General features: G+C 45.1%; 1 protein-coding gene across 2 annotated transcripts in view; it reads left to right on the forward strand.

Moving 5' to 3' along the window:
- SRGAP3 (SLIT-ROBO Rho GTPase activating protein 3) overlaps window positions 1–12,364 on the forward strand; it is a 249,479-nt gene that overhangs the window by 193,313 nt on the left and 43,802 nt on the right. For both annotated transcript variants that reach the window (XM_055344234.1, XM_055344236.1), the window contains exons 10-11: window positions 630–714; window positions 8,617–8,644. In XM_055344234.1, the coding sequence (XP_055200209.1) occupies window positions 630–714; window positions 8,617–8,644 (113 nt within the window). The remainder of the gene's footprint in view (window positions 1–629; window positions 715–8,616; window positions 8,645–12,364) is intronic.

The following is a 12,364-nucleotide window of genomic DNA, read 5'->3' on the forward strand; positions in this document are numbered from 1 at the left end:
TGAACTAGAGGCAACCTTCGGGTCCCAGGGCCCCTGGGCAAATCAGTTCCCTATGCTAGCCTCACCTGTGTCATCTATAAAAAGAAGAAAATTGTATCCCCCAACGCAGTTCAGGTTATTTTAATAGGAATGTCTTTAGGGACCTGCAGAGCCTTTCCTCCTTCAGAGTGGGGCCAGATGAAAGAAAGGCTCGATAGGAGGCTCCTCTGCGACACATCTGATAAAGCACTCTTGCCTCTGCTGGGTGCCCCCAGAGATGATTCCTATTTTTATTGCTTGCGGCCCAGAAGCACAGTGGAGCCTGATGACTAACGAAGCCGTCTGCTAGGGAACCCCACAGTCCTCACCTGACAAAAGCACCTTTCACTGCTCACATTCCCCATGAGCTTTCATTGTATTCCGCAAACTGGCCTGAAATTCATAGGCGGGAGAACCATGGTTGGCAGAGCTGGGGGCTGATGGAGAAGAGCAGAGGAGCAGGTCAGAGGCCCCTCTTCTCCCCATGCTGGAGTCCTGGAGGGTGACGTGATCTCCCTTTGACCTCCCTTGCACAGAGGTTGGTCCCAGAGGCAGAGACCATGTGACTTGGCCCTACTGTCTGTAATGCCCCTGTGCCTTGTGTCTTACAGAAATTTAAAGAATATGTGAACGGCAGTAACCTCATCACTAAGCTACAGGCCAAGCATGACTTACTCAAGCAGACCCTGGGTGAAGGTGAGTTGGTTGGGCGGTGGAGGCTGTGAGGAGGGGTGCTTGTTTTGTTGCGGTCCTTTGAGACATTTCAGCCTTTAACATGGGGCATGTGGCAGAATGAGGCCTGGTACCAGAGTCAGCTGGCAGGATGGGGCAGGCTGGTATAGATGCCGAAAGGGGTGTAGTCTGGCTGCAGAAAACAGGAGGCAACCAGAAGTATTAGTTTGGGTTTTCGGGGAGGGTCCAAGGCAAAGTGATGAAAGGGGTCCCCAGTGGGAAGGGAGTGGGAATCCAGGAGCACAGAGGTTTGCACTGATGCTCATTAGCAGATATTGTTTGCCAGGAATACTAGTGGAGTGCCTGGCCAGGAGTCTAGGTCCAAAAAATAAAAATCCATATATGTAAGCAAAAGTTTGATCCTTGAGAGTTGTGGGGAGTAGATTTAAAATTACCCAAAGGTCTCCAGTGCCAATTGGAATAAAATCCCAGTGCTCTCATAGTACATGAAGCCTTACATCATTTGACCTCTGCCTGTTTCCCTGACCTCATTAATCATTGCTCCAGCCATACTAAGCTTTCTGCCGTTCAAAACTCATTGAGCTTGTTCCTGCCCCTGGGCCTTTGCATCTGCTGTTCTCTCTGACTGGAATGTCATTACCCCAGATCTCACTGTGGGTGGCTCCTTATCCTTTAGATGTCACTTCCTCAGTGAGACTCTTCTTGCCCCCCAACCTTAAGAAATCACCACCTCTGTCCCAAAATTCTCTCCATTTGATTTTCTTCATCTCACTCATAACCATCCTTTTTATCATTTGTTCATTTGCTTATTACCTTTGGTCACACCTCCACCCCAACAGTATCATATCTTCAAACTTCAATAAACTTTCTTGTTTACTTTGTTCACCACTTTATCTCCAGTGCCTAGAACAGTGCCTGGCTCACAGTAGGGACTCAGTTAACAGTCACTGAATGGAAAGGTCATCAGGACATGCACTAGGCTCCAAGTCAGGGACGGTCTGCAGCAAATCCTGGTGGACCTAGAAACTGGTGTGTGGCTCAGGTATGCGGAGAGGAACTGACCTGGGGTTTCTGAAGTTGCTCGGTGCTACTTGGAGCTCCACATCTAGATATATTCTTATATTCTGTTGGAGAGGGCTGTTGGCTGAACAATGTGCTCTACCTAAAGGAAAAACAGCATGGGGTCTGGGAAATGGGGGACCCCAACATGAGAGAGATGGAGGGAATTTCCAAGGTGATGATACTAGTAGATCTCAAGATGACAGCTTGAGATCAACCGAGTTTTTCAGAGAAGGAGGAATGTGACAGATGAGAATCAGAGCAGGGCATGGGGCTGGCGCTCATTAGCCAGTGGAGGCTTGCCACCCACAACATGTCCTTGTCCCCCTACTGAATCACTCTCTTCTCCAGATGGGTGCGCATTCTAGTGGCTCTGCTCTGGCCACCGAGTCTTCTCTGACACTGTCCAGTCGGCACCAATCAAGTGGGTAGCTAGGATCTGCGATGCTTGGCCTTTGTGAACCCTATGCTTTAGAGGAAACAGAAGTTATAGTTTCACAGCCTCAAGGCTCCTATAATCTAGTATGGAAACAGTTCATGAATTTGTAAAAAAAACAAATGACATTTGTTAAATGACATTAAGTCACACACCTGGTTAAATGACCAGGTGAACACCGCAGACTCTGAGGGTATGATCCAGGAGAGGAAGGGATCACCCTGGTCACACCTAGGACTTGGAGATCAATAACTAGAACTTGGAGAAATAACCAGGGTTTTGAAACTAGTATCAGTAGAATTTTTTTCAATTGACTCTATAGACATATAACTTACATACAGTAAAATCTACCCATTTTGCATAGAAATCAGTTTTGACAAACATATACAACCCAGATCAGGATATAGAACATTTCTGTCACCCCCAAAGCTATTTTGTAACCCTTTGAGGTTAATTCCCCACCCCCCCAACCCCAGGCAGTCACTGATGTGACTTCTTTCTATCAGCATATATTAGTTCTGTGACTTCTAGCTGGGGAACTTCTGGGAGTGACGAAAATGTCCTGTAGCCTGATTTGGGTACTGGTTGTATGGAGATATATACACTTGTCAAAACTCATTGACTCGGGGTAAGAATGGGGAGGAGTGAGTTGCAATGGCTTTTTTTTTTTCTTCATTTTCCCTGACAGCCCTCTCCATTTTGCCCATCCTGACATTTCCACACTGGGCCAGGTGAGCAGGGCTGCGAAGGAGTAAGGCAGCAAAGAAACCACCAAAGCAAGGAGAATGGAAGGGAAGGGAAGAGCCAGAAAGTCCTAGAGAGGAGCTCAGATACGGTGACAGGGGCAGCTTCCACAACTAGCACTGAAGTGGAGGATTGGTTTTATGGCCCCTGGCCCCAGGGCAGACTGGGGGATGTTTCTCAGAGCCATGCACCAAAAGGCAGGTCCATATGAGTTGGTAGTTACTTATATTTTCAAAATCGGGTGCCCTGGATTTAGAAAGCCAGATATTTGTTTAAAAACTAAGATCCCAGATTAGAAAGTGCTTCTCCTCAGCTCACCCATGCATGCTATCTGACGCAACCTTTTATTACTGCCCTTGCCTGAATAGCCTTAATGAAATAATAAAAATTAGTTTGGATTGGCATGACTCCTGACCAATTTGGTCTTCCAAGTTTCTTTAGCCTTCAGCTCCACCTTGCTCTGAGATATGATTTACCAGTCCTCCTTCTGAGTTTTAGGCCAAATAGCATGAAAAACCGCAGGAAAATGCAACTTCTGAGGTATAAGGGCCGCTAAGGAAGAGCCATTGAGAAGAATCTCCAGAGTCCTGTTCTCTAGTAAGCCAGCCATGGAAAAAAGCCATTGTGCTTCTTTGGAATACTGGGATGGGTCTTGTTAGACTGGTCGATGCTGAAGAGACTTTGGGTTTTTATTTAAAAGATAAGACTTTGTTTTAGGAGCACCTGGGTGGCTCAGTCGATTGAATATCCAACTCTTAGTTTCCGTTCAGGTCATGGTCTCAGGATCATGAGATCAAGCCCCACGTTGGGATCTGCACTCAGCATGGAGTCTGCTTGGGATTCTGTCTCTTTCTCTCCACACCACCCCCCACCCTGCTGCCCCGCCCCTGTACTCTCTCTTTCTCACTCTCATAAATTAATTAATTAATATTTAAAAATAAATAAATAAAATAGGCTTAGATTTATGGGAAATTTGCAAGGATAGTACAGTTAGTTCTACTCTACATCCAGTATTTCCTGTTACTGACATCACTGAGTAGGGTGTATTCGTCATAAGTAATGAACACAGGTACACTGTTATTTCTAAAGTTAATAAATTACCAAATTACTGAAAAGAACTGCAGCTGAGACCAAATCTGGAGTTTCTTCTGTATCCTTGCTGCCTGATAAGGGTCGATGTGGATACTCTTCCTTCACTGTGTGAAAGGGGAGGATGTGCATTGACTTACATTGGTCAGATTCTTGCCCATTGGACAACGGGTGCATGAAAAAATTGTGCAGACCGAATCTCTGCTCCTTCACTCTGCTGACTGTCGATCGAAGATTCACCTCTACCTCCACACACTGACTCTTCCATTCAGTAGTAAGCTCTTCTGGGAGTGGGCTGGGGTAGGGTTACACCTGCACCAGTAGACTTTTTATGTCCTCAGAGGGCTATTTTGTATTGGGAGGGACACTCTGGAAATTTTGGAAACAGGTAAGAAATCCATGGCCAAGCAGAATACTTTGAGAAGTTACAAGCCTTTTTATTTTTTTTTTATCATTTTTTATTTTATTTTAAAAATATATTTCTTTTAAAAATATTTAAATTCAATTTGCCAACATAGAACACCCGTGCTCATCTTATACAAGCCTTTAAAAAAAAATGAAATTTATCATGTAATCCATTTCTCTCAAGGACTGTTTTGACAGCATAGTTCAGAGAAGCCACGAGTTAGTGGAAACACAAGGTCTTTTGAGTTGCACTCACTTAGAAGCAAATTTTTTAACATGGTTGATCCCAGACACACAAGTCAAAAAGCTTCTAGGTGTCCTGTGAATCAGCATTCCTTGTTGTGTCACTGCCACATCTTGGAAACAAGAACACACCCCTATATGCCCCTTGGCTGTTGCTATGCTGTTTTATTGGCCAGAGGATTCTTAGTTTATCATCATGTCTGAATCTTAGATCTCTGACCTTTTTACTGCTCTGGGTAGTCTGTAAGCTCCAGGGTTTATAACCAATATACGAGTGGCTTTTCAGTTTACTATAGCTCTTCAAGAATGCATAGTACATCGTCTATAAAAGGAATGGGACATAACCTTTTCAGACCAAGATTTAATAGCACATTATGGAGCCAGTGTCCACCAGGACCAGACAGTCTGACCCTTCTGAAAATGACTGAGCCACTAACTATAAAATATGTTTTTAAAAATCCCAACAGATCTCAGGAGGTGAAGGGTAGAAAATTTTTGATTTCCGATATTTGCTACAAGTTGAGAAAACAGATTCCAAAAGATGTTGATCATGTGGTTCTTGAGAGCTAGAATATGAGTTTAAAGCTGAAGGGGAATATGTTCAATTCTGTGCTAGGGACAAGTCTGCCTTGAGCATTTCTGACATTCCGCTGCAGGACTTGAATGCTTAGATTCATCCCTCCCCACTTATTCCCTTCCTGCCCTTATCTGTCCATTCATTATCCAAAAGCATAGGTGCTTTGCTCAGCCAGGACTGGGGGTACAGTGAACATAAGACAGACAAGGCTCCTGCCCTCATGAGGAAGGCAGACCCCAAACAGTAAACAAACTACTAAATAAAGAATTATAACCGTGGTAAGTGTCATGAATGGAGATAGAGGACAACTGTGTATATGGGGGTGGGGATGGGACGCAGGAGGGGAGACTTGCTTTAGGTTGGGTAAGCAGGAAGGCCTTAGAGGGGAGTGACATTCAAGCAGAGATGGAAGGATGAAGGAAAGAGTGTCAGGGCAGAGGGAACAGCGTGTGTGAAACTGGGAAGGAACACAGTGAGTCAGAAGTAAAAGGAGGGCAGTGTGGCTGGACCATAGCGAGCACGTAGAGGGTTGTGTGATTTTGGGACCAAGAGAGGGTGGAACAGGAAACACCTCACAGGTTCCCTATGGAGTCAGAGTTACAGCTAACTGTAGCTAACTATAGGAAATGGTGTGCTTGATAGTACAGGCCATTGGCTGACCTCTTTCATGGGTTGCATTAGCTGCAACTCGAGGTCTTAGGTCTATGCGAAACTGTCACTTGACATCTGGTGGGAATTTGACTGAGGCTCCAGACACATAATCACAGTAAGCAGAAGAGATATTTCCATTTTGCCTAACTTTTCTCCTTTCCTGCTTTGGTCTTTGGCTTCATTTCAACTAATTGCAGTCACTCTTGTAACTGCTTGTGGCATTGGTCAGGATTGTGTGTTGATTCCCTTCAGGTTCTATTTTCAGACCTCTGTTCCTCTCTTCTTCCCCTCATTTCTGTCCCTGTTCTCATTCAGTCTTGTTTTCTGTAGAGAACATAAATACTCAGATCTCTCTTCTAAAAAGTCCTTTCATGTGAATGCTGGATGGGACTCTAGAGTCGAGCTATCCAGTATGCGGCCACTATCCAACACTTGAAACGTGGCTAGTCTGAATTAGGATGTGTAAAATGAATACCAGATTTCAAAGAGTTAATACAAAAAAATATTTTATGAGTTTTTATATTGATATATGTTGAAATGACATTTTCATGTGTTAAGTTAAATACAATATGTTATTAAAATTAATCTCACTTATTTCTCTTCGATTTTTGTAACGTAGCTGCTAGAAATTGTGGCTTACATTATATTTCTATTGGACAGCTCTGGCCTAGAGATTCTCTGCTGCACCATAACAGGAATGAAGTACTGAATCGTGCTGTATGGATAAACCTCAAAAGCATATGCTAAATGAAATCAGCCAAATGCAAAAGACTGTGGATTGCATGATTCCATTTTTTAAAAAGAGTTTATTTACTTATCTGACAGAGAGACAGCACAAGCAGGGGGAGCAGCAGGCAGAGAGAGAGGGAGAAACAGGCTCCCCGCCAAGCAGGGAGCCCAATGTGGGGCTCGATCCCAGGACTCTGAGCCGAAGGCAGACGCTTAACTGACTGAGCCACCCAGGCACCCCACATGATTCCATTTTTATAAAAATATCCAGAATCAACAAATCCATAGACATAGAGAGTAGATTAGCAGTTACCATAGACTGGGGATGGGAAGAAGGAGTGGCTGTGAATTGGCAGAAAGGATCTTTTTTGTGTGAAGGAAGTGTTCTAAAATTGAATTGTGGTGATGGTTGCATAACTTTGAATATTTACTAAATAACTGAATCATACATTTCAAATGGGTGAATTTTATGCTGTGTAAATTATGCTTTGATAGAGCTGTTCAAAAGAAGGCAGTGGCCAGTAGTCTGGGGTTCCAGGGAAATAGAAGATCTGGGGATAAGATTTAGGGAGTCCTTGGTAAGCACTTAGGTTACCCAGAGAGGGTGTGTAGGAAGAGATCTGTTCAGGTACACCTCCGAGGGCATCCCCTCCTTTAGAGGTCAGAGCCTGGGGAGGTGAGGAGACAGCAAGAGAAACCGAGGAACAGCCTGGAGGGCAGGAGGGACACTGGGCACATGCAGGGTTGTGAAAATCAAGGAGAAAGCTTTGTAAGAGGAAGAGAGCGATTTGCTGAGGTGATGGTGCTGAGAAATCAGGGAAGGGCAGAGAAGACAGTGGACTCGGCCACACGGAACAGGCAGGCTCTGTGGATGGTGAGGCCAGAAGCCAACCTCAGTGTGGTGAACAAGGGAAGCAACAATGCCTCCCAGACAGCTCCTTCAGCAGGCTTTGCTGTAAAGGAGAGAAAAAGGGATGGAGTTAGAGGGAAAAGGGGGGCCCAGGGGAGGCTTCAAAGCTAGGTTATACCTATCTAGAACATGTTTATATGCTGATGGAAATGATCCAGAAGAAAAGAGATTGGTGATTCTAGAACATGTTTATATGCTGTTGGAAATGGATCCAGAAGAAAAGAGATTGGTGATAATCAGGGAAGGGGGCGGGGCACCTGCAGAAACAGAGCCCCGGAGAACAGCAGAGGGGCTGGGACCCAGAGCACAACGAGGGCTGGGTCTTGACAGAATCGGGACGCTTCTCCAGAATACTGGAGAGGAGAAGAGGTAGAGGGTGGACAGGCAGGCACATGTAGGTGAGTGCGTCTTACGGAGGCATGCCAAGATCTGTCTTACTGATTTTCTTTTCCAGTGAAGGAAGCAGGAAGATCTTCAAGTGGGAATGAAGGCAGGAGGGGTGTGGGGGCAGGGGTGTGACTGGTTTAGGAACAGCAAGAGGTGTCTTATGGCTGCTGCTCTTCAGGGCCACACATATGAGGGACACTCTAACCAACCTTTGTTGATAGAAAGCAGCGAGTGGGTTCTTGAGCTTTGGCATGCACAAAAGGGATCACCTGGAGGACTTGTTAAAAATGCAGATTCCTGTCTTCTTAGCTCAGAGACTCTGATTCAGGAGGCCCATGGGAAAGCCCCCAAATCTGCATTTTTACTAAGGTTCCCAGAAGATTCTATGCAAGTGGCCAGCAGGCTGCAGTTAGAAAAATCACTGAAAAAAAAATGTATGTGAACAATACAAAATGAAATTTATGTGAACATAGCCTTACAGATAGGAGGCCCTGGGGATTTAATAAGACTCAGTTCTTTCCAGCAGACCATTACTTAGGCGTAATTAGATCTCCCATTTTGCAAATAATCAAGTTCAGTTGTTTCTTGTCTTTAGAAAAAGATGAATGTTTGCTGGTTAAAATCAGCAACAACAACAACAAACGATTAAACATCAATGTGTACTTTTCTTTCCAGGGGAGAGAGCAGAATGTGGCACAACCAGGTAAGAGTTGGGGATCTTGTTTTTTTGCACCTGCTGCCTGAGGGTGGGGTATGGGAGGGGGCGGGGGTGCCAGAGAGGTGGGAAGGCGGGAGGGTGGGAGCTCAGAGAAGCTGGGCTGCTTTTAGAGTGGGATAGCTCTTCCCCAGTGTCTCCAGGGGGATGGTGTGGCTGTGCTGAGAGAGAAAGCTGGCTGTTCTGCTTGTCCTAGCCTCATGCTGGTGAAGCCACGACCCCCTACAGGCCAGTGATGGGGAGGGCGCCTTTCTCAGCCGCTGTGGGAAAGCAGGGTCTGGTTCTGTTGGCGCCTTCCCTCTGGTGGGACAGTAATAGATACTGTGGAGTGGCCGAGGACAACCAGTAGAGGCCAGAGGCTGTGGGGTAGCCGTTGACCTGTCTCCCCATCTGTTCTATGGCTGCTGAGCAAGCTGCCCAGCCTAGGCAGACAGCCCAGCCTGGGGTCCTCTTTTGCCAAGGCTTTGGATTTGGCTCGTTATGGCACACAACTGGGCATATGCATGCGCACAGCCACATAAGCGTGCACAGATACCCGTACTGCCCGCACCCTGGCTTCAGACCTCCTAGACACTTGGATGGACTGATGGGGGAGTCCCTTGCTAAGAAAATAACAAATGGGCAACTTCTGCTTTCTCTCCAGCTTGCTCAAACCCTACCCTTTGCGCTTTTCCCTGAGCAGACCAGAGCCAGTGAATACTTTCCACTCAGCAGCTGGTAGCTGAGGGGTTGACTTTGAACAACTGGACCTTTCCTCTTCTTTCAGAGTGTTTAGATCCATATGCAGTCCTATTGCTGCCCTGGTTGTTCCTTAGGGTCCATCTCTTTCCTTTCGAGTTCCCAGCAAATAGTTATCCCACTGCCCAACACAAATTGAGCCAGTGGCCCAGAATCCTGGAAAGCTGTTAAACTTGGCAAGGGAAAAGATGAACCCTCAACTCCCTCCTGCTCATCTGGAAGAGAGCTGGCTGGGAAGAGGCTTGGAAAGCTCCAAGGTTTTCACTTTGCCGGGCCCAGGATGGGGGAGACAGAGGGCTTTCCAGAAGCTTAGCTGTACAGCTGTTCTTCTGGGCCCTGGCAGTCTGGGAATATCAGGATGATTCACAATGCCAGGCAAGGACCTTCCAGCACAAGGGTCAGCAGATGTGCAGGGTCACTTTCTAAGAACCTTTCAGAAACAAACTAATTAATTTATTTAGTTTTCCTGGCAAAAGAATGTTGTCATAGTCCCCAAACAACAGAAGCCACATTTTACACCAAAGTCTGCAAATAGGAAAACAGATGGGGGATGAATTGAGCCATCCCTCACTTCCTCTTAATTCCTAGAACTCATGCAAAGGAAGATGGTTCCAGCAGATTGCAGGAGAGATCTGTAATCGAACCCTTGGCCAGGTCCCAAGGTCTACCTCAGAGAAAAGTTTAGGGTTGTTTTTATTTTTATTTTTTAAATTTTTAAATAAAGCCTTCTGAGATTTAGTCTTCCACACCCTCTTTGACCAAGGGCCTGGGAAATGCAAGCTGCAACTACAGACCTCCCACTTAGATATACTACACTAAACTGCAAACCCAGCCATCTATACCCTGGCCCTTGGCCAAGGTCAGAGGCAACTTTGTTAGTAAACTAAAAGCTTCCCCTTACTTCCAAAAATTATTTAAAACTTGTCTGCAATGCGCTGCCAACTTGAAGTGGTTTTTAATTTAATCCTAAAGGCCCTGAGTGAGATGTTTCTATGCTACGGCTCTCTGTGTCTTCCATGGTTTCCTGCCCAAGGTTAGCGTCATTTGGATGATCCTTTGAGCAGGTCCCTTCAGCCACGTTTGCTGCTGGCCTTGTGTAGACAGACTGATTTTTGCACGTGGGCTGCAACACGTTACATTTTTTTCCTCACATTTAAGAACCTGATCTTAGAATAATCCCAATTCATAACCCTGTAGCTAGGTGGACCAGATGCAATAATGCACTTGAAAAGTATGTGATAAATGGCACAGTAAGTTGCAAACATAAGCTTTGATTGTGATTATTCTAACTCCAGACTGGCTTCCCTAACCCAGGGTAGCTTGTCCCTGTGGTTGGGATTAGTGGTGAAAGCACATGAGATTTCTTGTCTAGACAGATGCACCTGACAGATACCCATGCACAGCTTCCAAGGGCCCAACTGCCAATGAACTACAACATTGCCACCATTTTGGATGTTAACACCCACCTCTTTCGGTTTATGTAGGGAATATTTTAGTCACTGTCCTTTTGATCACAGAATAACTTTGAGGCCAATTCCTATGTTGCCAATGTATGTTAATTTTCATCTTGATTGAAAGGCAGAAAGGGGACATTGGTCTCTGGTTTCTCTCTCTTCCTCTCTGTGGCTTTCTCTGTTCCTGTTTTCCCTGCCTCTCTCTTTCTTTCCTTTTTGCTCTGCAACTGAGCAGCAGAAGAGATGGAAGGCTTAGGCTGCCCCACTTTCCTTGGCTGAGCTGCCCCCCTGCTCCCCGCTTTGTGCCCCACCCAGCACCTCAGTAAGTCAAAATCGATGTGATGTCTGCAAAGTTGGGATAGCTACGTTTCCTTGTCAGAGATTTCCAGTCAGTACCCAGAACACCACACAAGGAAAGAAATCCCAGTGTGATTTGAATAGTCTTTGCTTTCTGGATTGAACAGGAGAAATGGGAAAAGTATCCTTTTCCCTCTTCATTCCATTTTGTAAACTTAAAGAAAAAAAAATTCCTGAAGACTTATTTTAAGAAAACCCTCCAGCTGGGCACCCTAGGTTTTTTGTTTGTTTTTTGTTTTTGTTTTTTTTTTTTTTTTTTTTTTTTTTTATTGGGTGTCCAACACCTGCGTTAATAATCTCTACTTTTGCTGGCCAGGGGAGTTTAACAGGTAACTTAAAGCAACTGCTGGATGTTCTGTGATAAAATCAACTTCCCAATTTCACATTCACACCAGAATCTTAAGGAGGAAGAGCTGAATTCAGCTCTCAGCTGCAATTACATGTTATGGTGTGACTCTTGGAAAGTTTCTTAATCTCTCATGGGCTCATTTGCCTTATGTTTAAAGTAGACTTAATAAGTCTCGCCTACCTCACAGGGTCATTGTGAGGGTATCATGTAGTGTGAGATAAGGAAACCATCTGAGAATGTTCACAAATAGAAACCCTAAACCTGAGGGAGACAAGACGGCACATTTGCTGTCCTCAATTTATTCCTAATCCTAAGACTTAAAACCTGTGGCCTTGTGTCACATCTTTTTCTTTTCTTCACACTCTCTCTTGGCATTTGGAAACTCAAAAGCAGATCCACTGTAAAAAATACAACCCCTACATACCCACATCCTCAAAATATCGGTAACCGATGGCAAAGAAATGACAAAGGACTTAGCTAACCAAATTGACATAGATCCAAGATGGGCTCGAAATGGTCTTGCCTGTTGTTTCTTTTTAAAATTTTGGTCTGTGCTGTTATTTTGGTTCCAATGTTTGGGTGGCATGATATTTGGATTCAGCTGTGTCTTTGCCCATGCATGTCCTGGAGCTAGCAGCATTTGCTCAATACTCAAACATGTAGGAGAAGCTGATGAGATTTCCCTAGATGGCTGGGCCACTGAAGAAGACACACAACAAAGCCAGTGAGCAGAGGCAGCATGAATCTCCTTCACCTTGATTGGCTCCACAATCCATGAGATTTCTTGCCCATTCACAGAAATCAGTCAAG

This window comes from Nyctereutes procyonoides, unplaced genomic scaffold (assembly GCF_905146905.1).
Source record: "Nyctereutes procyonoides isolate TBG_1078 unplaced genomic scaffold, NYPRO_anot_genome, whole genome shotgun sequence".
In the NCBI taxonomy this organism is placed as follows: domain Eukaryota; kingdom Metazoa; phylum Chordata; class Mammalia; order Carnivora; family Canidae; genus Nyctereutes; species Nyctereutes procyonoides.